The 26,853-nt window shown below is 45.0% G+C and overlaps 1 protein-coding gene and 1 non-coding gene across 3 annotated transcripts in view; one reads left to right on the top strand and one right to left on the bottom strand.

Moving 5' to 3' along the window:
• The window catches only part of NLGN4X (neuroligin 4 X-linked), a 388,593-nt gene that overhangs the window by 5,908 nt on the left and 355,832 nt on the right, over nt 1-26,853 (bottom strand). For both annotated transcript variants that reach the window (XM_061408220.1, XM_061408219.1), the window contains 2 exons: nt 15,516-15,701; nt 9,694-10,483 (listed from right to left, as the gene is read on the bottom strand). In XM_061408220.1, coding sequence (XP_061264204.1) covers nt 9,694-10,483; nt 15,516-15,701 — 976 coding nt within the window. The remainder of the gene's footprint in view (nt 1-9,693; nt 10,484-15,515; nt 15,702-26,853) is intronic.
• LOC133243566 (U6 spliceosomal RNA) lies at nt 26,228-26,329 on the top strand. Its single transcript, XR_009735122.1, has one exon. It is a non-coding gene; the product is annotated as a U6 spliceosomal RNA (small nuclear RNA).

Below are 26,853 nucleotides of genomic sequence, written 5' to 3'. Positions count from 1 at the left end.
TCCTGGAGTGTGGGTTGCCATTTCCTCCTCCAGAGGATCTTCCCGACCCAAGGATCAAACCCACATCTCTTCTATATCCTGCATTGGCAGGTGGGTTCTTTAATACTGCACTGCCTGGGAAGCCCACAGATCTTATACTATATACTTTATATAGCACGTACCGCATAAAAGTATACTGTGTACTAGCTTATATGGTACAGTATATAATATACATAGTGTATGCTGCATAACGATACTGTTTATGTGATACACTGTATATCATACATACTGTTATAAAGCATATTGTATGTATCATAGCATTATGCTACATTATATACTTCATATAGTTTATGCTGTGTCAAAGTGTCCTGTATACAACAGTATATATGTGTTACATGGTATACTTTGTATACAGTATAGTGCATTTTTATATACTTATATAAAATGTTTCATATATATACTTATATGGGCTTCCCTGGTGGCTCAGATGTTAAAGCATCTGCCTGCAAAGAGGGAGACCCAGGTCCAATCCCTGGATCAGGAAGATCTCCTGGAGAAGGGAATGGCAACTCAGTCAAGTAGCCTTGTCCGGGAAATCTCATGGACAGAGGAACCTGGCGGGCTGCAGTCCACGGGGTTGCAAAGGGTCGGACACGACTGAGCGACTAACACTTCCACTTCACTTTCACATACGCTGTATACCACAGGATAGATGGTACTTTGTATGTTTATCATTAGAGATGGTGATACAGCATTACTTGACTCAGTGAACGTGAATCTGAGCAAACACTGGGAGATAGTGGAGGACAGGGAAGCCTGGCGTGTTGCAATCCATGGGGTTGCAAAGAGTCAAGCGTGACTTAGTAACCAAACAACGACATCATGTATATAGTGTGCCCTGTACAAAAGGATACCATTGTATCATAGCTTGTATGGCTCACTCTATACTGTATATAATAAATGCTGTATCACATACAATATGTATATTATATAATGTGGATACAGACCGCAGCCCACCAGGCTCTCCCGTCCCTGGGATTCTCCAGGCAAGAACACTGGAGTGGGTTGCCATTTCCTTCTCCAATGCATGAAAGTGAAAAGGTAAAGTGAAGTCGCTCAGTCATGTCCGACTCTTAACAACCCCCATGGACTGCAACCTACCAGGCTCCTCCGTCCGTGGGATTTTCGAGGCAAGACTACTGGAGTGGGGTGCCACTGCCTTCTCCGGACAGCATATATTATATGAAATTGTACTGCATGCCGGGCTTCCCTGGTGGCTCAGACTGTAAAGAATCCACCTGCACTGCAGGAGACAGAGGAGACTTGGGTTCCATCCCTGGGTTGGGAAGATCCCCTGGAGAAGGGAATGGCAACCCACTCCAGTATTCCTGCCTGGAGAATCCCATGGACAGAGAAGCCTGGAGGGGCTACAGTCCATGAGATTGCAAACAGTCAGATTCCTCTGAGTGACTAACACTTTCCCTTTTCTCACACTGCATATTATAAGACTTCCTGCATACTATATATGCACACGGATAGATGGATAGATACATATATGACCTACACATATGATTACATATGTGGCATGCAAGATAAATAAATTGCAACTGCTGTGCTCCTATTAGTGACATGAAAAAATATTAAAAATATACCATAAGCCTTCTTATCCATGTGTTCATGTATAACCGTTGATGTATTCTAAAATAATCTGCCTTTGTGCTTTTATTTTTACATGTTTTAGAAAAAATGTTGGATGCAATATAGCATCTCGCATTCTCTTACTTGAGTCTTCTGAAATAAAGTGTTGGAAAATTCCTATTTAATTGGACTTGCCATGGAAACATTTTTTTATAAAATAAAACTAAGAGGCTGAGAGTAAGAATTGATTTTTATTGTTCTAAAAGCAATGAAAGGGAGCAAGGATTCGTACTCTTTTTGAATTGATCTGATTTCACAGAATCAGGCCTTCTGGTTCTACTGACCTTTTATTAAAGAGCTGGCATCTAGGAAAGAGTGTTTATGTTAGATATTTGGCTTTTTTTTTTTTTTTCGGCATTTGGTGTACATTTGAAAGGTAAAGAAAACACATTTATTTTGTTCTCAGAGAATAAAGGATTTTGAAAATCCAGGTAAGTACGCTTTAGCCCCAAAACAATCTGTGAAAGTTCTTGGCGATGCACCATCAGAAGCCTTAAACGGAGATAAATGTGGGGCGCTTATGGAAGGAAGCTCATCGCTTTCTGGTGTCAAACACTCTGAAGCAAGCAAGATCTCCACGTGGGGTACCAGGGCCTTGTTTTTTAGACTTTTCTTCAGCACACCGTGTCGTTTAATTCCCACAGGCAAAACTAAAGATTAGCATGATTAAGGAAAGAATGAAACAAACACATCTTCTCTCTGAAGGTCCATTTTCACCCGTCATATTTCACTTGCAGCACCACCTTGGCAGCTGGCGGTTAAATGCGTGTTCGGGGTCTTGCGGCTCATTTTATTTGGGACAGATGGGTAACACGATTTCTTTACAGACACCAATGACCCCTCTGACAGGCTCTTCTGGAGGTTGGTATGAGGTCTGCCTCACCCCTAAAACAAGGTCGTGCTTGACTATTTTTCCTTAGACGTCTGAGAAGAAAATTACCCTCTACAGCAAGAATCATGTGTTTGGTCCATCCCGTACCGCAGGAGTGATGTTCACTCACTGAGCTTAAAACGCTTCGGGACAACAAAGGTCACTTTTAACACCGGACTTGGGCTGCAACGGTTTTAAAGCCATCTTCTCCGTTTCTTGAGCTCTGCAAAGATTGCACAAAAGCGGACGCAGAAATTGACCACAGGATGTGAGCAAAGTCAAGAGTAGAGATGGCATCGGAAAGCCAATGCAAAGCATGTCATTCTTCTACCCACTCGACCTACACCAGTATACTCAGACATACATACAATATATGCTTGCCTTTCCTACATCATATACATTGGCTTGTTGGCCAAGTGCCTTCCCAACTCTAAATTCCAAGAGGCTCTGAGTCTTCAAAGTAGAATACTTGAAAAGTACCATTCACGGCCGTGACTTCTGTTGGCACTCTCATTCTGCCCTTCTTATCCAACACGCAGAAGCCAAATTGCATTGGTCCTTGATGGACAAACACCAGATTTCTAGTGACCGGTCCTGCCTAAAGAGGTGGGAATCTGTGACAAAGAGTTACAATCTGTGTGATATTCGTAAACCTTGGGATGAACTTTAACCTTTCCTTGACAGTACTTCTGATGTATCATGGAGCTCTCCAAGGAGCTTAATACTTAAATTAAGCTCGAGCTTAATACTTAAAGGTTCTGGTTTCACTGTTTTTTTTTTTTTTGCCCCAGCACTGTTTCAGTAGAGTCTTCTCACCTGGATGATTGAAACAGTCTCCTAGCAACAAGAGCATCCTTCCATCCTCCTTCCATCCTTCCCTCTTCTCTCTCCCTCCTTCCTTCCTTGCTTCCTTCTTCCTTCCCTCCTACCCTGCCTTCAGTGCCTGCTAACTCACCATCCCCACATTGTTTTTCTGTGCTTAACAAAGAGCCTATGCCATACCAGAAGTGTTTAGGTTTACGCCTACAAGAAAGGCCAGAGCTGTCAGCTGTGGTCAAATGCAAAGCAGCCAAAGCGTTCACTTCATCTCGGCAGAGGGATGAACAACCAGGAACACGGGATGCTGGTAACAAGGTTCAGCAGATCCAAAGTTCCACCCAGTGATCACGTCTAAGCGTGCTTCAATTCAGCACAATCCTTTCTTCTCAGTCACATGCTGAGACAGATAACATGACATGATATCTTAGAACCACATGTTCTCTCTGCACCCACGGTAGCAATGGATGGTATAGTCAAGTGTATTCAATCATGTTTTGAGAGTCACTGCCTCAAGATAAGGTGTGAGACCCGTCATGGCATCAAAGATGGTTCATCCATGGCTGGTCCTCGAGGGACATCAGATAAGGTATGAGACCCCACATGACATCAGAGATGGTTTATCCCATGACTGTTCCCTGAGGGACATCAGATAAGGTGTGAGACCTCTCAGGACATCAGAAATGGTTTATCCCATAACTGCTTCCTGAGTGACATCAGATAAGGTGTGAGACCCCTCATGGTATCAGAGATGGTTCATCCATGGCTGCTCCCTGAGGGACATCAGATAAGCTGTGAGGACCCTCATGACGTCAGAGATGGTTTATCCATGGCTGCTCCCTGAGGGACATCAGATAAGCTGTGAGACCCTTCATGACATCAGAGATGGTTCATCCATGGCTGCTCCCTGAGGGACATCAGATAAGGTGTGAGACCCCTCATGGCATCAGAGATGGTTCATCCATGGCTGCTCCCTGACGGACATCAGATAAGGTGTGAGACCCCTCATGACATCAGAGATGGTTTATCCCATGGCTGCTCCCTGACTGACATCAGATAAGGTGTGAGACCCCTCATGACATCAGAGATGGTTCATCCATGGCTGCTCCCTGAGGGACATCAGATAAGCTGTGAGACCCCTCATGACATCAGAGATGGTTTACCCCATGCCTCTCCCTTATTGGGACAACGGTACCACACTCTGCATAGCAGGACCACTTTTCAGCCCCTAGTGAAAAGAATACCTCTTCCACACATGGCCGCTTACACCATTATCCTATTTTAAGTAAGCAGTTAAATAAATTGAAGTCTTTTAGAGAATTAACTAACGACCACCCGTGAAGCCGTGTCATCCGTTGGCAAACACCTCGGTCACCATCTGTGCCATCAGCTCAGTCTCCCGTTTTCTGGTTAACCAGACACCACTCAATAGTGGTCCTCCCTGAGTTACATCTGAAATTGCACGTTTGCGCTGTAGGTCAGAGGAAGGTCTGAGTAACTTCTTTGGAAGACGACTCGAGTCACTCCAATGGCCTTTCAAACGAGTTGTGAAAACTCACTGCATTAACGTCTCCAAGGATGATCTCAGCCACGCTCCATGTGGACGCCGGGAGCAAAAATAGCTCCTGCTTGGATAAAGTCCAGATTCTTCAGACTAACTTCCAAGGCCATCCACCAGTCAGTCTCAACTTGCTACTGAAATGACATCTCTACCTGAAGTTTTGGACTCCGGTCAGAAGATGGGGCTATTCCTCCAAGCTGCATCCTTATTTCTTAGTCTTGTACACCAGCAACTTTATGAAATCCCAAAGCATCCTAAACACACCCCACTAATGCCCATAAGAGTGACCTGGAGCAGCCATCAAGCCCAAGTTACTCTGTATCTCCAAGGCTACGTTCCTCAGATGAGGGGCGTGGACCACAGGCATCTGCCCCGGTGATTTTAGAAAATGGAATTACAGCATTAAAAACCACTCAACGCGTTACCCTGATATTCTGATTACAGTTAAAATAGATCTAGAAGAGTAAACAAATTCCCTCAGATAAACACTTTCAATACGTAGAAGTAATTCAATTTCCCTAAATGAATAAACAAACCAAAACAACAACAAAAAAAAAGAGTCGTACCTTAAAAAAAAAAAAAAACACTCAACATTTCAAACACTCAACATTTGCAATCCTAGCTTAGTCGCCCACAGGTTCTGGTTAAAGTACCCATTTGGTCTAAGTATTTCTCTACATTCTGATGGCATTAATTAATTCCCTTTACCTTTTTCTTTCTTTTTCTGTTTTTATAACACTGAGAGAGAATTCATCTCAGAGCCTTTGGCAGGCGAGAACAGCTAATGAGAGTTTAATGGCTTTATTTGGATTTTTCAGTTTTCTTTAATGGCTCTGTTAAATTAGGGTGATGAACGATCCTAGCTTTCCATTTAAGAAAGTCATGTAAAAACTTTTCCCCAAAACACGTAAGAGAAATAGAAAGTGGGTGGCTGTCACAAAGGTGAGTCACGATGTTGTGTTTAGATATTATGGAGTGACGATGGGTTAGGCTGTTACCATCATGGATGGGCGTGGCCACAGTGCACGGAATGTTCTTTGCTTCAAGGGAAGGCAAAAGTTGCCAAGAGCACCCATGTATCTGAGTTCCCTGATGTAACTGGGCATTTGTCCTGCCTTTAAAAGGGGTTATGCACAGAAGTGCACCCCCATCAAATTAAGACACGCTTAAGCCTTAACCCCCAGGTCCCTGCAGGGTGCTGTTATTGCAAACAGGGTCATTGCAGATGTGCCCTCAGTCAAGGGAAAACGAGTTTATACCAGGACTTCCACCGGTTAGGACTCTGTGTTTTCCACAGCAGAGGGCCCAGGTTCGACCCCTGGTCAGAGAACTAAGATTCTGCAAGCCAAGGGGTGTGGCCAGAAATTGAAAAACAACAAAAAAAGATGAGGTCATACTGGAGCAGGATGGACTCCTAAACCCATATGATTGGTGGCCTTATAAGAAGTTGGTCATCATAAAAAAAAAAAAAAGAACGAAACAATAGCATCTGTGGCCATGTGGGGCATGGACCTACGTGGAGGTCATCGTACGAAGTGAAGTAAGTCACAAAAAGATAAATACCATATGATATCAGTTATATGTGGAATATAAAATATGACACGAACTTAGCTTGGAAACAGACTCATAGACATAAGAGGCCAGACTCAAGGTTGCTGAGGGGGAGGGGAAGCAGGTAAAAGGATGGGGCAGGAGTTTTCGATGAGCAGATACCAACCATTATATACAGGATGGATAACGCAGAGCTTAGGGAACCACAGTCAGTATCCTGCGATAAACCAGAAGAAGGGTTTCCCTGCTGGCTCAGGGGGAAAGAATCCGCCTGCTAATGCAGGAGATGCGGGTTTGATCGCTGGGCAGGGAAGATCCCCTGGAGGAGGAAACAGCCACCCACTCCAGTATTCCTGCCTGGAGGATCCCATGGACAGAGGAGCCTGGCGGGCTACAGTCCATGGGGTCCTAAAAGAGTCAGACACGACTGAAGAGACTTAGCACACAGAAGATATATTGAGCACTTCTCTGAACTAAAAAAATAGCTATACATGTGCTCAATGAGGAGGGCATGGCCCCCCACTCCAGTATTCTTGCCTGTAGATTCTCAGGGACAGAGGACCCTGGAGGGCTATGATTCACAGAGTTGCAAAGTATTGGACAGGAATGAGCAACTAAACAAGAAAAGCAAAAACAGCATGAAAAAGAAGATGAAAAACCATGTGTGTATATATTTTATATACATATATATATATAATTGAATCACTTTGTTGTACAGCAGAAATTAACACCACATTGTAAATGAACCATATTTCAATAAGTAGAGGAAGTTGGCCGTGTGATGACAGACATGCTGGGAGAGGGCCATGTGGTGAGAGACCCAGAGCTTGGAGAGACATAGCTTTAAGTCAGGCTGAAGCAAAGACTACCATCAAACCACCAGGAGCTAAGAATCATCACAGGAACATCCCCCGACAGGTCTTGGATGGAGGTCAACCAGCCCCACCTTCAGCGTGGACTTCAAGCCTTGAGAACTGAGCAACAATATACATATGTTGTTGGAAGGCAAACATTTGGTGATGTGTTGCTGCAGCCCCACGGATCTAAGCAACAAGGCTACGTTAAAACATTGACACTTGCTGACTTGACTCAAATTATCTCCCCGTGGAAGACAGATCCTCGCGGTGACAGAGGAGAATCTCTACCTGCGATGGCTGTGACCTTCCCTGTTTCCCTGCTGTCTTCTTTAGATCAAACTCGTAAAATGGGAGCACTCGACATGGGCCTTCACACACAACCGTTTGCTGCTCAGGAAAAAACTCAAGTCTTTTCCTAGGAACTTAAAACCGAGAAACCACTTCCCAACAGAGAATATTTGGAAACACGGAAAAGAAGGAAGGGCTTCTCAGGTGACTCAGACGGTAAAGAATCTGCCTGCAATGCAGGAGACGTGGGTTCTATCCCTGGCTGGGGATGATCCCCTGGAGGAGGGCATGGCAACCCACTCCAGTGTTCTTGCCATGGACAGAGGAGCCTGCTGCGTTGTGGTCCACAGGGTCCCAAAATCTGCTAACACTCTGAATGGCAATCCACTCCAGTATTCTTGCCTGGAGAATCCCATGGACAGAGGAGCCTGCTGGGTTATGGTCCACCGGGTCCCCAAATCTGCTAACCCTCTGCACCTCTCCGCATTCCCTCACCAGGGCTGTGTGAGGCTGCAATGTAGGGGGCCCAATTCTGCTCCTAACCCACCCCCACCGTTCTCCCACTGCTGGTGGTCGACAGGAAGATTTAGCATCTTCGTTTTAAATTCAGAACCCGGAGCTCAAGGTTAATCACAGAAGTACACACAGGTAGAACTCAAGGACACCTCAAGGACACCTCATTATTTCCCACAATTAAGTTACTCGACAAGAGAGAAAATGAGACGATTCCGTGATACTGGGGGCTGCTTGAGATGTTGGGGGGGTGTTTTATCTCACTGTCTGCAGAGAATCTGCTCCAGGGAACTTGGGTGGATCCCACTGCGTATGTAACTCTTGTATATTTTCTGCTGCATTTCGCTAATGAGCTTTCTATATATGTACGTGGAGAGATATACAGATAAATCTAGGCAAATATATGAAATTTATATATAGTAATGAACTAAGGTGTATACTTATATATAAATGAAATAAATATATATAAAAATGAATATTTATATATAAATAAAATATATTTGTAAATATATATAAACAAATCCCATAACTCATATGGAGAATGTTACGTGAGTATATACACACATATATGTGTGTATATATATCTTATATATACACAAACAGGATTTCTCTACACTTGTGAGTTAAGTGGTGGCTCAGACAGTAAAGACTCCACCTGCAACGCGGGAGACCTGGGTTCAATCCGTGCGTTGGAAAGAGCTCCAAGAGAAGGGAATGGCTCCCACTCCAGTATTCTGGCCTGGAGAATCCCATGGACATGGGAGCCTGGTGGGCTACAGTCCATGGTGTCACAGAGTTGGATACGACTGAGTGACTTTCACTGTAGCCACGGTTATATGTGCTAACGCATACATAATATATAGCTATACAATATACACAAACAGTATTTCTATATATTCATTATCAGATTTATTTCACTCTTTGGCTATGCAGTAAAGACAATTTCCCTGCGGTACATGTATTTTGATAACCCTGTTATTGACCAAACAACTCAAGATCCTGTGTAGACTGGAAACTCGAGGTTTGATAAAATAGCCAAATATGTCCAAATCTCTGACAAGACAAGGCCCTAACTAGATTTAAAACTCCAACTCAACTTTGAATGGAACAACCAAGGATGTCTAAATTCTGAATAAGACAGGGTCGTACCTATCTTTGAAACTCCAACTCAACTCTGAGCGGAACAGCCAAGTGTATCTAAAGCCCCCACCAGACAAGGTCAAAACTGAGGTTTGAAACTCCAGCTTGATGATGTTCAACAGAATAGCCCAGAATGATTAGCTCCTACCCCAGCATGGACCCAATGGAGAATTTTCAACATGGCAGGGAATATTGCAGTAACCAAAAAACCCTGGCTTCACAGAGAAGGACTCAAGGGTAAAGAAGAACCGAGGTCTCCCTCTACGTTGGAGGCGGGGTGGCGGAAATGACTATTCTCAGGACTGGGTGGGCAGGTGCGTGCGAGCCTGCGGACCATGGTCAAGCTGGCTACAGAAAACGCACGCAGAAGGAGGAACCAGACAGGCAACAGTGTGATGGCGGGGGGGAGAAGAACGTACCCGGTCTTGGCGAAGTTGGTCCAGTACGTCATGACCACCGCACTGAGCATCACGTCGTTCTTGGAGAAGTTGCAGCTGAAGAGCTCGGTGGGACCGATCATGGGGATGCCGAAGACGTAGGGGACCTCGTCGCCGTGGGCCGAGTCCGCCCAGCTGGGCTTCATCTCGCTTTGGCAGTGGTGGTAGAAGGCATAGAAATAGGTGGGCGAGCCGTACTGGGCGTGCAGGTCGGCGGTGGCCACGGCGGGGGCCACCCACTGGTGGTCCGTGAACAGGGCCACCAGGGTTTTGCGGCGCGTCTCGGGGTTCTCCTTGTCCGCCCAGTCCGTGTACATGAACTTGATGGTCTCCCGCAGGGTGTCTTTGCCCTCCGGGTAGCCGTACAAGTTGTCCACGAAGTTGGACACGGAGAAGTCGAAGTCGTTGGGCGTGACGCCGTCTTCGTGGTCCACGATGCCGTCCACGAACTTGAGCCCCTCGCCCTGGTTGACGCCGAGCATGATGTCGTAGTTGAGGAACTCGCCCTGCTCCATGAGGATCTGAGGGTCGTCGGGGATGACGTCCCCGTCGATGACGGGCCCGAAGGAGATGTGGTAGGTGGCCGGCGTGATGGTCTGCTGGATGAGCTCCCGGTAGTTCTTGTTCCGAAGGCACTCCACCATGTCTGTGGTGTCCAGCATGTTGCAGCCCACCTTGTCTGCCAGGATCCGAGTGTACTTGGCGGGCTGGTAGTTGACGGCCCAGCTGGACAAGGCGGTCCCACTCTGGATAATGGCCTTCTGGAAGAGACCTGTAGGGGCGAAACGGTGGACACACAGATTAAAACCCGAGAGACAGAAGGGCAGCCTTCCACCCGGCAAAGATGGCTCTGACTGTCCCGCAGGGGCACGTGAGTTTCTGGATGCGGGAGCATTGCAGCCCTCTCAGCATCTCTCTCTCATATCTCTCTGGTTCTTGGGCCCTCCCCTCCCCGCCTCGCTGGACTTGAAGGATGCTCTCTTGCACACACACCACAATTTAGGGAAATGAAACTACCTTTACACTCTGGCGGCAGTGGTCATAAAAGATACAATCCCTCTCCTCTTCCCTGACTGTGTACAATACGGCTCCATCCTTAGATGTTATAAATAAAGCTTCCCAGAGTGATCACACCCCCTCCATCCCCTAAAACATGCTTTGAGGTCATAAGAGGTCAAAGGCCATTTTGCCTTACTGGCAAAACCGGGTACCACTTTATTGGGCGGAGGGGTTGGGGGGATTCCATCGATATCAAGTTCAGAGCATAACATTCTAGAATGCATTTTAATTTCCACACTCCATACACTGAAGGTGCTAAAAAAATTGCAATTAAAATAAATCCATCACATTAGCTATTCCTAAAGAAACCTTCACTTGAATGCCCCCACTATAACATACTTTCTTTCCCAAAAGAAAAAAGTCATTAATCTCAAAATGGCATCCTTTCAAAACCCAGACTTTGGTACAACTTACCCTGCTACGTTTTAAATATTTCATTTAATGAGAAACGGTTTAAAAACTTTTGGGGTGTTTTACAAGTAAAAATCTGTGTAGCTTAAAATTTACGATCCAATCAGTCTAGTATGTGAGTGTCCAGAGAGAAGCAAAAGTATTTAAAAGAAAATGTTTTAATTTTTTTTTTTAATGAGGACCACTTTTAAGTCAGAGTGTTGGTCACTCAGTCGTGTTCAACTCTCTGCGACCCCATGGGCTGTAGCCCACCAGGCTCCTCTTTCCATGGGGTTCTCCAGGCAAGAATTCTGGAGTAGGTTGCCATTCCCTTCTCCAGGGGATCTTCCCAAGCCAGGGATCAAAGCTGGGTCTCCTACGTTGCAGGAAGATTCTTTAGAGTCACTGAGGAAAGTCTTGGTTGAATTTGTTACAGTATTGCTTCTGTTTCATGTTTTGGTTTTGTTGTGGGACATGTGGGATCTTAGTTCCCTGATCAGATAGGAAACTCAAAGCCCCTCCATTGGAAGGAGAAGTCTTAATGATTGGACCACCAGGGAAGTCTCCAGTAGAGTGTACTTGTCACTGCTTCTGTTGCTAAGTCGCTTCAGTCGTGTCCGACTCTGTGCGACCCCACAGACGGCAGCCCACCAGGCTCCCCCGTCCCTGGGATTCTCCAGGCAAGAACACTGGAGTGGGTTGCCATTTCCTTCTCCAATGCATGAAAGTGAAAGTGAAGTCGCGCAGTCGTGTCCGACTCTGCGACCCCATGGACTGCAGCCCACCAGGCTCCTCCATCCATGGGATTTTCCAGGCCAGAGTACTGGAGTGGGGTGCCATTGCCTTCTCCGAAGATAGTGCTAGACTCTTTTTTTTTTTTTTTTTAATGGACTTCCCTGGTGGCTCAGAGGTTAAAGCGTCTGCCTGCAACGCGAGAGACCTGGGTTCGATCCCTGGGTCGGGAAGATCCCCTGGAAAAGGAAATGGCAACCCACTCCAGTATTCTTGCCTGGAGAGTCCCATGGATGGCAGAGCCTGGTGGGCTACACTCCACAGGGTCACAAAGAGTCCGACACGACTGAGCGGCTTCACTTTCACTTTAGACTCTTTAAAGAATAAGAATTCCTTTAAAGTTCAGGTGTATCGATATACATAGTTCACACAGATATGGGGAAATTCTTAAACCAGCAAATGGACACAGAAGGAAATATAACACGACCTTGAAGATTCAGATTATGATTGTCAAAGTCCACCTGGACTTGCAAAAGTTATCCCAGGGCTGCACTTTTTAATTTTGTTGTTCTTTTTGTTTCGTTTTTGAAGGGAGTGTCAGGAAGTTATTCCACTGCTTCCAGACCTCCTGCACCGGACCCCTGTTCATTTCTATTTTAAAAATCTCTTATCTGTCCAGCAACAAAGGACCAGAGGGAATCACCTTGAGTTAAGTTTGCAACAAAGACCTAAGTCTATAAGCATGTGGCTGCAAATGGTGTTTATGAAACATACAAGTCTGCAACCATCATCCAAATACTAATTCCCTCTCACACTTCTTCCAAGTTGAAAACTGATGTTAATAACATTTAAAGTTCACCAAATAAACTCAGATAGGCAAACCCAGGGTGCAAACATTTCTACAGAAGTCATTTTCCTCCAGTGATGATAAGCAACCACTGTCGGTCATGAGTCTTAAGTGAAAAAAAAAAAAATCTTGTTAACATTGCTAATAATACTTGTTGTTGCTTTTTGGTCTCTAAGCTGTGTCTGACTTTTTGCGACCCCCTGGGCTGTAACCCACCAGGCTCCTCTGTCCATGGCATTCTCCAGGCAAGGATACTCGAGTGGGTTGCCATTTCCTCCTCCAGAGGATCTTCCCGACCCAAAGCTGGGTTCCTGCTCTGGCAGGCAGATTCGTTACCACTGAGCCACCAGGGAAGCCTGTACTGCATGTTTAAAAGTTGCCAAGAGAGTGGATCTTAAAATTCTGATGAGAAGAAAATCAGTTTTTAACTCAACGGTGATGAATGTTAATTGGACTTATGGTGGGGGTTGCTTTGCACTACATACATAGATTGAATTCTTACCTTGTACAGTTGAAAGTAATCATTATTTTACATGTATATTATTAAACATATATAATGAAAGTGCAAGTGTTAGTCACTCAGTCATTTCCAATTCTTTGCGACCCCATGGAAGCCAGGATCCTCCGTCCATGGGATTTCTCAGGAAAGAATACTGAAGTGGGTTGCCGTTTCCTTCTCCAGGAAATACATATACTGGTGTATGTCAAATTATACCTCAATTAGAAAAATCAGAAAGCAAGCCAGGTTAGAAGAGGATGCGGATACACGTCATTTGGGGCATTTTCTTCTTTTTTTAAAATTCATTAATTTATTTGGCAGTATGGTCTTCTCTGGTGGCTCAGTTGGTAGAGAGTCTGCTTGCAACGCAAGAGACCTGGGTTCAATCCCTGCGTAGGGAAGATGTCCTGGAGAAGGGAATGACAACCCACTCCAGTATCCTTGCCTGGAAAATCCCACGGACAGAGGAGCCTGGTTGGCTACAGTCCATGGGGTCGCAAAGAGTCGGACAAGACTGAATGACTAACACGTTTTCACTTCACTGGGTCTTAGTTATGGCATGCTGGAATCTACTTCTGAAATCCCGGGCTTCCTGCACTGGCTGTGTGGCGTCTTAACCACTGGACCACCAGGGAAGTCCTTTGGGGCATTTTCTGTGGAGGTTTAAAGAGGCACCACGGTCCCACCTGCCTGTGTCCTGAATAAGAACTCCAAAGGTATATACATATGTCCCCACCCACGACTTCCCTGGTGGCTCAGATGGTAAAGCATGTGCCTACAATGCAGGAGACCTGGGTTCAATCCCTGGGTCAGGAAGATCCCCCGGAGAAGGAAATGGCCACCCACTGCAGTATTCTTGCCTGGAGAATCCCATCGACGCAGGAGCCTGATAGGCAGTCCATGGGGTCGCAAAGAGTTGGACACGACTGAGCGACTTCACTTTCTTTCACTTTCACCCACCTGAAAGGGAATTCGCTCAGTCCTGTCCGACTCTTTGGGACCCCATGGACTGTATAGCCTACCAGGTTTCTCCATCCGTGGGATTTTCCAGCCAAGAATACTGGAGTGGATTGCCATTTCCTTCTCCAGGAGATCTTCCCAACCCAGGGATTGAACCCGGGTCTCCCGTATTGTAGGCAGACGCTTTACCGTCTGAGCCACCAGGGAAGCATTTCACCCACCTGAAGCCCCCTGTAATCTCCTACCCTACTCCATCCCCCTAGGTTAATCATAGAATACTGTGCTGAGTTCCCTGTATCACTCGGCAAATTCCTCCTTGCTGTCTATTTTACATATGGTCACGTATATGCCACAGAGGATGAGATGGCTGGGTGGCTTCCCCGACTCAATGGACATGAGTTTGAGCAAACTCTGGGAGTTGGTGATGGACAGGGAAGCCTGGAGTGCTGCAGCCCACAGGGTCGATAAAAGTCGGACGTGACTTGGTGACCAAATAGCAACAGCCAGGAATCTGTAGGATCCCATGCTTCCATGCTGCCCCACATAGTATACCTGGGGCTGACTCATGCTGATGTGTGGCAGGGGCCAACACAATATTGTAAAGCAATTTAAGAAAACAAAAGTGCAAGAAAAAAAAATAGGTGCAACAGATTGGAATCAAAGGGTAGAACAGAAGGCCAACTTGAGAATTTCTTTGGAAAAATCACTGCTTTCCATTATTTTTATTGTATATTATTATATATATATATATATATATATATATATATATATATATATATATATCAGAGAAGGCAATGGCACCCTACTCCAGTACTCCTGCCTGGAAAAATCCCGTGGATGGAGGAGCCTGGTAGGCTGCAGTCCATGGGGTCGCTAGAGTCGGGCACGACTGAGAGACTTCACTTCCACTTTTCACTTTCATGTATTGGAGAAGGAAATGGCAACCCACTCCAGTGTTCTTGCCTGGAGAATCCCAGGGACGGGGGAGCCTGGTGGGCTGCCGTCTATGGGGTCACACAGAGTCGGACACGAGTGAAGTGACTTAGCAGCAGCAGCAGCATATATATATATAATTGGAGAAGGTAATGGCAACCCACTCCTGTATTCTTGCCTAGAGAATCCCATGGACAGAGGAGCCTGGTGGGCTGCAGTCCAGAGGGTCGCACAGAGTCAGACACCACTGAAGCGACTTAGCAATATATATATAATAAAATGAAATGATATCAACATAAAAAAAGAAATCTATGGAGTTCACAAAGGGGGTTCAGCTCTTAGCCCCAGGGGTCCCCTGCCCAGCGTGAGGGACGCTCTTCTTACCTTCTGAATAGTGAGACAAGGTCAAGAGGCTGACGCAGGAGGCGCCTGCGCCCGAGCCGAAGATGGTGACTCTCTTGGGGTCCCCACCGAAGGCCCCGACGTTCTCCTCGATCCAGCGTAAGGCTTGGATCTGGTCCAGGAGCCCATAGTTGCCCTTGGCCGCCTGATCGCCGGTGCTCAGAAAGCCTGCAGAGGAAGACAGGAGATTTTGGGGTCGTCACCTAACAGAGTACACGGCCACAGCATCGCTGCTACTTGGAAAGATATTTCACGGGACACCTTGTTCCTTGTTTGCTTCTCCTCCCTGTACATAGAAGCAAGAGAACAGCACCTTTTCATGGCAGAAAGGGTTATATGATATAAACAATAGTTACAATGGTTTTTCTTTCATTTGAAAAGAAAGTGAAAGTCGCTCAGTCGTGTCCGACTCTTTGCAACCCCATGGACTACAGAGTCCGTGGAATTCTGCAGGCCGGAATACTTGAATGGGTAGCCTATCCCTTCTCCGGCAGATCTTCCTGACCCAGGGATCGAACCCAGGTCTCCTGCATTGCAGGTGGATTCTTTACCAGCTGAGCCATAAGGGAGACCCAAGAATACTGGAGTGGGTAGGCATTCCCTTCTCCAGGAGATCTTCCCAACTCAGAGACTGAACCCAGGTCTCCCACATTGCAGGCGGATTCTTCACCAGCTGAGCCATAAGGGAAACCCAAGAATACTGGAGTGGGTAGTCTGTCCCTTCTCCAGTAGATCTTCCCAACCCAGGAATCGAACTGGGGTCTCCTGCATTGCAGGCGGACTCTTTACCAACTGAGCTACCAGGGAAGCCCTATTTCTTTTGATAGTATAAGGAAATGTCTCACTGGGGCTTTGTATGAGGCAAAGTGAATCTGAAATATTCACAATACACGACCATATCAGAAACCTATACATTTTATAGGCTAGCGGTAAAGAGTCCACTAGCAAAGCAAGAGATACTGATTCAATCCCTAGGTTACGAAGACTTCCTGCAACAGGAAATAGTAACGCACGCCACTATTCTTGCCTGGGAAATCCCAAGGACAGAGGAGCCTGGAGGGCTACGGTCCCTGAAGTTAGAAAGATTCAGACACGACTTAGCGATTAAACATTCATTTTACTAGATTCAAGTCATTACTCGTGTGTATCTAGGTTTTCCTTGGGAAAAAAAACAAAAAACACTTCAGGAAAAAGAAAAACTAATTTTTCAGGGCAAAACGTCTGTGTATCATCAGTGTATAAGATTGTGTGCACTGTTATAAGAACAGTAGGTTATCTTTTGCCCGTTGACTTCCTCATTAACATATTTTATTTAACTCCATTCAACTCACAAATTTCAAAGGAAATTAGAACCATCAAGACATGCCACTCTTAAATAGTTTGGAATGCATCTCTCTTTTTCTATATTAAAAAAGATATTACAGTTACATGCAGAAACTTAAAATTTTTTAATCTTGGCCAAAAGGCAATGCATATTCAAATCTCCCCAACTGTCCCCCCAGAATAGCACGGACTGCGATACTTTCTTTTAAAAACTAAGAGGATTTTAATTTTTAGTTTTAATTTTAAAAAGCGTAAGCTAAGGAATCAAACCCTAAATGCCACCTTAAAAGCTGCAAAGAAGACCATCTGGGCATTCATTGTGGCAAAGTGATAATTTTTTTGATTTTTGAGATCACATGCCCTTTCGGGTTCACACTGCAGAAATATCTTGACCTGGAGCCTCTGCTTTCCTCTGATGCTTGAAGTCTTCCTGTGGGACAGATGCTCTCTTGCTCAGATTTAAATCTATGAATATTTTATGAAGCGTCCGCGAGCTTAAATACTAGCACAAACTTTAATCCAACTTTACATGCAAATCTGTCTTGAGTAAGCCTTCTGGGTGGAAGAAAAGAGTCATAAAAAGTTTTTTCCCCCCTACTTCCCACTCTTACATGACCCTACACAAAATGCCAATATATTACCTCTGTGTGGTTGTAGTTCATTCACTAAGTTGTGTCTGACTCTTTGCAACCCCATGGACTGTAGCACACCAGGCTTCCTTGTCCTTCACCGTCTTCCAGAGTGTGCCCAAGTTCATGTCCATGGAGTCCGTGATGCCATCCAACCATCTCATCCTCTGTCACCCCCTTCTCCTCCTGTCCTCAATCTTTGCCAGCATCAGGGTCTTTTCCATTGAGTTAGTTCTTCCCATCAGGTGGCCAAAGGATTGGAGTTTCAGCTTCAGCATCAGTCCTTGCAATGAATATTCAGGGCTGCTTTCCTTTAGGGATCTCCTTGCTAACCAAGGACTCTCAACGGTCTTTTACCACTCCGCAGTTCAAACGCATCAATTCTTTGGCGCTCAGCCTTCTTTATGGTCCAACTCTCACATCTGTACATGACTAACTGGAAAAAGCATAGCTTTGACTGCATGGACCTTTGTTGGCAAAGTGATATCTCTGCTTTTTAATACACTGTTGAAGTCTGTCCTAGCTTTCCTTCTTAGCAAGCATCTTCTAATTTCCTTGCTTGTAGTCTGGCTGCAGTCACCATCCCCAGTGATTTTCGAGCCCAAGAAGAGAAGGTCTGTCATTGCTTCCACCTTCCCCCCTTTATTTTCCTCTTTATTGCAAGGGTTATGATAGTCACATATTTCAGGGACTGCTTATTAAATAAGCATGGCCAGTAAGTACAGTGTTTACATGAAGACAGGCTATTTGGGACTGAAAATAACAGAAATGAGAACCAACGCCTTCAAAGACATCCTTAAGCAAACCTGGAGGGCTTGCCAGGTGGTTCAGTGGTTAAGAGTTCACCTGACAAGCAGGAGATGTGGGTCTGATCCCTGGGTCTGAAGATCCCCTAGAGAAGGGAACGGCAACCCAACCCACTCCAGTATTCTTATCAGGGAAACCCCCTGGACAGAGGAGCCTGGCGTGCTACCGTCTATGGGGTCCCAAAGAGTCAGACATGACTGAGCAACTGAGCGCCTAAGCAAAGCTGGGAGCAACCCAAGAAACCCTCAGAGTAGGTTGGAGAAGACTCTTGAGCGTCCCTTGGACTGCAAGGAGATCCAACCAGTCCATCCTAAAGGAGATCAGTCCTGGGTGTTCATTGGAAAGAGTGATGTTGAAGCTGAAATTCCAATCCTTTGGCCACCTCATGTGAAGAGTTGACTCATTGGAAAAGACCCTGATGCTGGGAAAGATTGAGGACAGGAGGAGAAGGGGACAACAGAGGATGAGATGGCTGGATGGCATCACTGACTCGATGGACATGAGTCTGAGTGAACTCCGGGTGTTGGTGATGGACAGGGAGGCCTGGCGTGCTGCGATTCATGGGGTCAAAAGAGTCGGACACGACTGAGCGACTGAACTGAACTGAATCAGCTTCTCAAAACCTAAAACAAAACCGTAAAGAATGAGATCTTTCACCAACTGAGGAATGATGTTACCTTCCCATAGTTTGCCTGAGTACCTATGAGCCATGGGCTGTGTGAACCAGGAGGGGGTTGGGAATGAATGGTCTGGTTCCAATAAAAGCAGCAAGAATGTTTTGGGCTTTTTTTGCCATTGTTTGAAATTGCAATCATCTTGACTCCCAACCTCCTTGCCCGAGTACATACAAGGATGTCAACATTTAGGGTGCACATTTAGGGAACGTCGGACAAATCGACTCCCCTCGAGAGTTCACGGGGGTGGCTTCGAGTTGAGTGAAAGGATAGGAGTGTGCAGACATTACCAGGCGCTCCCTTATGTAATTGGCAATTACTAATTAGTCTTTCCTGCCCGAGAATGTTCTGGAACCCACCCCTCCCCCCCACTGCATTTCACATGCCTGCTCATAAAATGAATCCCACTTTGCTTGGGGGGGAAAAGCCTCTTTCAGCCGGCTTTATGGATGAAACTGGTTGATAATGACGGTTTGGGTACTGGATAATAACCATAAAGAGAAAGCCTCTCTCCCTCCATTCAGTTAAGAGGTGATTCCTTCCTAAAGGCTCTAGGAATTTTCTGGCAGAACCATCCTGGTTTTAACCCATCCATCTCTCTCCTACGCTTCACTCTCACGGAATGACCTCCTCACTTATTTTTCTGGAGATGAGCCTGACGATTTTTGCAATGGATGGTAAATCACGAGTCTTGAGGAAATCAGAGCCCCTCGGTCCACAGTGAAACATGACTGTCTCTCCGACTGTTTAATAACCTCTGCGATAGGAAGGACCATTAACATTCCATACCCTGGCAAATCCTACTTCTTCTAAAAGCATCTCATGGAAAGGTTTGACGCTGGTGATTCTAATCTCCTTCCAAAAGGTCTGCAGGAAACAGCTTTCCATGTGTCTCAGAACCCCAGCAAAGGTACCCAGGGGTTTTTTGAAGCTGGTGTTTCCATAGCGTCTGACATGGAATCTTCATTTACTGCTACCACCAGGGACGGCTTTTTTCCCTCTTTTTCCACCTTTTATTTTGTACTAGAGTATAACCAATTAAAAGTGTTGTGATGGTTTCAGGTGGACAGCAAAGGGACTCAGGCACACATACACATGTATCCCTTCTCCCCCAAACTCCCCTCCCATCCAGGCTGCCACACGACATTGAGCAGAGGTCCCTGTGCTGTCCAGCAGGTCCTTGCTGGTTCTCCATGTTAAACACAGCAGTGTGTCCATGTCCATCCCAGACTCCCTGACTATCCCTTCCCCCATCCTTCCCGCATTTCATTTGTTCTTTTCAGTGCTTCTGAGTTCCCGTGGCAGGACCAGAATGAATGCAAGTGGTTTTATATTCCCTATGAAAAGCATCTGTCTGCAATGTGGGAGACTGGGGTTCGATCCCTGGGTCGAGAAGATCCCCTGGGGAAGGAAATGGCAATCCACTCCAGTACTCTTGCCTGGAAAATCCCATGGACGGAGGAGCCTGATAGGCTACTGTCCATGGGGTTGCAAAGAGTTGGACACGACTGAGCAACTTCACTTTCACTTTCACCTTTCAAAGCAGGGGGGTCGGAAGTGCAGGTTCGATCCCTGGGCAGGGAGGTAAGATCCCACCAGTCTTGTGGCCAAAAAGCCAAAACATAATGCAGAAGCAACACTGTTTCACAAATCAAAGAAAGCCTTTAGAAATGTTTCACATCAAAAATTCTAGAAACAAAACAAAACAAATTGCTGCTGCTGCTGCTACTAAGTCGCTTCAATCGTGTCTGACTCTGTGCGACCCCATAGACGGCAGCCCACCGGGCTCCCCATCCCTGGGATTCTCCAGGCAAGAACACTGGAGTGGGTTGCCATTTCCTTCTCCAATGCATGAAAGTGAAAGTGATCGCAGTGCTTGATATAATCCAGACAGAGCATGGGCCGGGGTTTCCCCGCATGGGATTGTATGAACAACATGAAAACAGCTTGTCAACTGGGAAACAATCACACACTTTACCAAAGATGGAAGGGTCTCAAGGGGTCAGTTTCCCAGATCAGCTCGCAACTTCCCTAATGTGCTTCAGATGAATTCACAGAAGCCAGTCCCTTGACTGGCCAAACCCGGTGATTTTAGACAAATGGCTCCTTTTCACGGACACACACTCCTGGCTCCAAATCCTCTAAGCATCTCAGCTGATGAAACGTTGGTTTTTGAGATTTACTGTCTCTGAAGTGAAGCTTGTAAATAAGTAAGCCGCCCCCCCAACCCCGCACCACCAACAACATTAACTGAACAAGGAGAGAGATGCACAAAAGAAGTCATTTGAATTTAGACAGATTAGGGACTAAATTGATACTGAGTTTCATTGAAAGCACTGGAAGGAATAAAACACACACACACACAAGATGTGCTAAGTGGCTGGGTGTTTATTTTAAAATGTGATTCATGGAAAAGATGGTTTAAAACCCTAAATCCCATCTCTCATTCACATTGAATGAAATGAGTATTGTGTGCATTGTATTTGGTCTAAATATGGCTCTGGAACAGAAAGTTGAGGGTTGTAGAGTAGCTAACCAGGATCCAAATGTTCCTCATTCAACTGAACTGCAACTCTTTAAGAGATTGGTTCCAGAACACACATTAGGTGGGCGGTAAGAAGCCCAGTGGGGTCAGATGTATTAATAACTACACTTCAGTTGTTTGCAACATGACTTTAATGCCGCAGATGATGTAATCCCTTGAGAAATAATTCACTACCTAAGCATGAAAGATTGAGGGCAGGCGGAGAAGGGGACGACAGAGGATGAGATGGTTGGATGGCATCATCAACTCAATGGACATGAGTTTGACCAAGTTCTGGGAGATAGTGAAGGACAGGGAAGCCTGGCGTGCTACAGCCCATGGGGTCACAAAGAATCAGACACGACTGAGCGATTGAACAACCACAGGCACAGTAGGCATTTTTTTTTTATGATCATTAAACAGAAGATAACAACCAAGTGACCATAGAAGAAAAGCATTTACATTTTCAAGGTGCTTGCATTTGAGAGAAAATTTTGTATTTGTGCACACAATATTTAATTCAACGGAGTAAAAGCAAAAAGCAAATGTGTAAATGAAAACATTTCAATTAGAAAAGTCACACAATTTACTTTAGGTCACGTAAATTAGCTGGAACAGAAATCTATGTAACGAGAATCAGAGCTAAGGCAGAAATATGAAGCAGGACAATAAAAATGCCCGTTTTCGTTCTTTGATGCTTACAGAAAATCATTCCCTGGGTGTGATTGTTACGAGGTGAAACTGACGTTTTCTTCTTTTTTTAAAAAAATATTTATTTATTTATTTGGCCTTGTGGGGTCTTAGTCGAGGCTTGGGGAACCCAGGTCACTGACCAGGGGTTGTACCCAGCCACCTGCATTGGGAGCATGGGGTCTTAGCCACAAGACCACCAGGGAAGTCCCTGAATTTTTATTATTGGATTCATTTATGATTTAACAAGAGTGCATAGGTTCTAAAGAATGGGATAAAACTGGGAAAACATTTAAATCCTGTGGGCAGGATAGGCAAAGCTATTTGGATTGTGTGTGATTTCGTTTTCATTTTGCTTAAAAATGGCCCAAGTCGTAACTAATGCTACTTTTATGATATTTCGTTGCCATCTCAGTATTGCACAGAGTCAGAGCAATTTCCTGTGTCAGGAGAATAAATCTAAGAGAATGATGACGGACACATGATTTCTACAGCACGTGTTTCAGAGTGTGGGGCTCATGACTGTATCAGTGGGATTCCTTGCACTATTTTTATAAAGCATATTCTATCCCTTACTGACAATTTGCACAAGGTTGCACAGATGTCTTAAAGTATTTTAGCTGAAAATATATGGATTCACAAAACTAACACTCATTAAATTCTGGAAACAAAATAGAACATGATAAACCCCTGTTTGTTATACAACGCTGATCAAAAGGTGAAGATCATTGATAAACATATTTCATGATGATGAGAATTTGGCAACAGCCAGTCTGGAACCAAATCCCCTTTGAGCCAACAAGATTTTTTTTTTCCTTAAATCAAAACCTCATCCTTGAATATTTTCCAGATTTGTTGATGAGAAGTCTGAGTGCCAAAAAACAGATGCTTTTGAAATGTGGTGCTGGAGAACACTGTTGAGAGGCCCTTGGGGAACAAGGCGGTCAAACCAATCAATCCTAAAGGAAATCAACTGTGAATATCCTTTAGAAGGACTGATGCTAAAGCTGAAGCTCCAATCCTTTGGCCACCTGATGTGAAGAGCTGACTCACTGGAATAGATCCTGATGCTGGGAAAGATTGAAGGCGGGAGGAGAAGGGAACGACAGAGGATGAGATGGTTGGATGGCATCACCAACTCTACGGACATGACTTTGTGGAAACTCCAGGAGAGAGGGAAGGACAGGGAAGCCTGGTGTGCTACAGTCCATGGGGTTGCAAAGAGTCAGACACGATTTAGTGACTGAACAACAAATTCAACTCTTGAATAGCTCAGACACTTCATCACTCCTCAAGGCTGCATCGCAGTGTCCAAGATAAGAGGTCTGATTCACTCACTCAACCTTGCAGCTTCCAATCCATTTCTACACCATCAATATAATCATGGCACTCCGAAGGCATATAAAAGGGCAAAACACACGAAAATCAAAACCTGAAGCCCTCTGACTCAGCAGTTCTATTTCCATAAATGCGTTCTATAAAAATCTGGATTGATACAGAAATAGCCATGCGAGGGTTTGCAATGTGCTAATGCTCAGAATTTTTTAAAAAATATATATTATTTTTTTGGGCCAAACCTCATGGCATGTGGGATCTTAGTTCTTTGACCAGGGATTGAACCTGAGCCCCCTGCCTCGGAAGCACAGACTGACCAAAAATATACCTATTGATTATAATCTTGAATCTAAGATGTTTGGATAGCATTAGCAAATTAATTGACATAAATTTGAGCATACTTGGGAGATAGCGGAGGACAGGGAAGCCAGACAGGCTGTAGTTTAAGGGGTCGCAAACAGTTGAACACAAATTAGCAACTGATCAACAATAAAACATCAATGACAGCAATCTCAAAATCCATGAATACAGTTGCTGCATGAATTCTGTTGGCTGAATCCACATAACAGGAGCTGTATATGTATATAAAATTATACAGAGTATTTCTATGTGTAAACAACAGAATCACGTCTAAGATGTCTTCAGAGAAAACGGAATACTTTGTCTTATAGATCCCATTTTTATGACCATAACAAGAAGGGTGTGCACAAATATAAACTCTGCAAAGAAATCAAATAGTTCATAGTGTTTGTCTCTAGGAAGGGACTTCCCTGGTGGCTCTGATGGTTAAACATGTGCCTGCAATGCAGGAGACCCAGGTTCGACCCCTGGGTCGGGAAGATCCCCTGGAGGAGGAAATGGCAACTCACTCCAGTATTCTTGCCTGGAGAATCCCCATGGACAGAGGAGCCTGGTGGGCTACAGTCCATGGGGTCACAGAGAGTCAGACACGACTGAGTGACTAATGTTAAGAAGGTGGCTATAAGTGATTTTCACACTTAATTTCAAATAACTGCTTTTTCTTCCCATGTATAACTGCTTTTTTATCCATTGTACACGGACATACACACGTATACACATAACACAGCAAGCTTGTGTGAAAGTCAAATGTCTTAGTGGGATGTTCAGGGCCATCCACTGTGGTCCATCTCTACATCGCTGTCCATGCTTGACACATGCCCTTTAGCCAACAAATCGACCACATTCCACTTGACTGTCCCCTGGGATACACCTTGCATCTCCGTCTCTCTTTGTACACAGTATCTTCCATCTCTTCCTGAAGGTGAAACCAAAAGTCGCTCAGTCCTGTCCGACTCTTTGTGACCCCATGGTCTATACAGTCCATGGAATTCTCCAGGCCAGAATACTGGAGTGGGTAGCCATTCCATTCTCCAGGGGATCTTCCCAACCCAGGGATCGAACCCAGGTCTCCTGCATTGCAGGTGGATTCTTTACTAGCTGAGCCACCAGGAAGCCCACTGGTGTGGGTAGCCTACCGATTCTCCAAGGGACCTTCCTGACCCAGGAATCAAACCGGGGTCTCCTGCGTTGCAGGCGAATTCTTTACCAACTGAGCTCCCTGGGAAACCCATCTCTTCCTAGGACGCCCTTTATATGACTGCCAGCATCCTGTAAGGTCCCTTGCTCCTGTACATATGGCCTCAGTTCAAAACTTACTCTCTGATTATGGAGCACAGCGCCACCTGGAGACTGACTCCATAACCTCTGTGGTCCATCCCTTTAGGCAGGAATCAACCACAGACATTTCATCTCTTATCCACCACCGACGCGTGTGTCCCTTTTCAAGTTTCTCCGAATGGTCTTAGTTCCTTCAAGTCAGTTCACTGCATTAAGTGAGTTAGAGTGATAGAACCTAGCACTTTCTATGACGGGGATCTGCTCCCAGGTCAGGAGCCTGTCAATATTTTGCAGTGGAGTCACGCAGTAGGGGGCTTTCCAGATGGCGCTAATGGTGAAGAATCCACCTGCAGATGCAGGAGATTTGGGTTCGACCCCTGTGTCGGGACGATGCCCTGGAGGAGGAAATGGCAACCCACTCCAGTATTCTTGCCTGGAGAATCCCATGGACAGAGGAGCCTGGTGGGCTGCAGTCCATGGGGTCACAAAGAGGCTCAACTAACTGCACAAACGTTTGCACACGCTCATGCACACACACACGCACACACGCACACACACAGAGGCAGTCAGCTTTGGCTTTGAATCTGCAGGAAAGCCTCACATTTCTCAGCTGTAAAGTTGAGAAGAGTACATCTTAGTCCAATAGCACAGCTTGAGAAACTAACTGGATGATGTGCTTTTGAAAGCATCATGCTTCTTGGAGAGCCCATATACATTTTGCACTTATATATTTTTCATGACACTACAAATTGTATTTAGGACATAAAGATGATTTATATAGAACTCTATGCTACAAATGGGATATCACAAACCCTGCCATTTATTTCTGTTTCACCCACAGAGAGCAAGTAAGGAGAAGTATCTGTTGATAAATGAAAGAATGCCACAGGGAAAGTGGATAACTGGTCTACCTAGGCTCTGTCTGTATTATACAGATGATCGTATTCACAGTAGCCGTGTATGCAAACAGCCTAAATGCCAATCTACAGATGAAGCTATAAAGAAGATGTGGTACATTATGGTAAAGCAAATAACTTACAATAAAAATTTTAAAAAGAAGATGTGGTATAGTGTGTGTTTCTGCAGCACATACACTAAAATTGGAACAATATAGAGAAGATTAGCATGGCCCTCAGCAAGCATGACACAAAAATTCATGGATCGTTTCATATTTTTTATGATATATGCAAAATCATGTCTGATTTTCATTGTTGTTTTTTTATGATATATGCATAATTATGTCTGATTTTAGTTGTTGTATGGCAGAAAACAACACAGCAACGTAAAGTAATTTTCTTCCAATTAATAAAAAAGAAAAAACAAACAAAATACTATTGATTAAAAAAAAAAGATGATGCAGTGAGTATACACACACACACACACCCACACACCCACACACACAGGAATATTATGCAGCCACAAAAAGGAACAAAATCATGCCATCTATAGCAACATTGATGAGCCTAGAGATTTTCATACTAAGTGGAGTAAGTCAAACAGAGGAAGACCAAATATGCTATGATATCACATGTGAAATCCTAAATATGATACCAATGAACTTAACTATGAAACAGAAGCTAAGTCCCAGACAGAAAACAGTCTTGTGGCTGCTGTGGGGGACAGGGGGGGAGTTTGGGATTCCTAGATGCCAATTGTTATCCACTGGATGGGTGAACAAGAGCCTGCCACAGACCGCAGAG

This window comes from Bos javanicus, chromosome X (genome assembly GCF_032452875.1).
Source record: "Bos javanicus breed banteng chromosome X, ARS-OSU_banteng_1.0, whole genome shotgun sequence".
NCBI lineage: Eukaryota > Metazoa > Chordata > Mammalia > Artiodactyla > Bovidae > Bos > Bos javanicus.
This window is presented reverse-complemented; position numbering and strand designations above follow the sequence as displayed.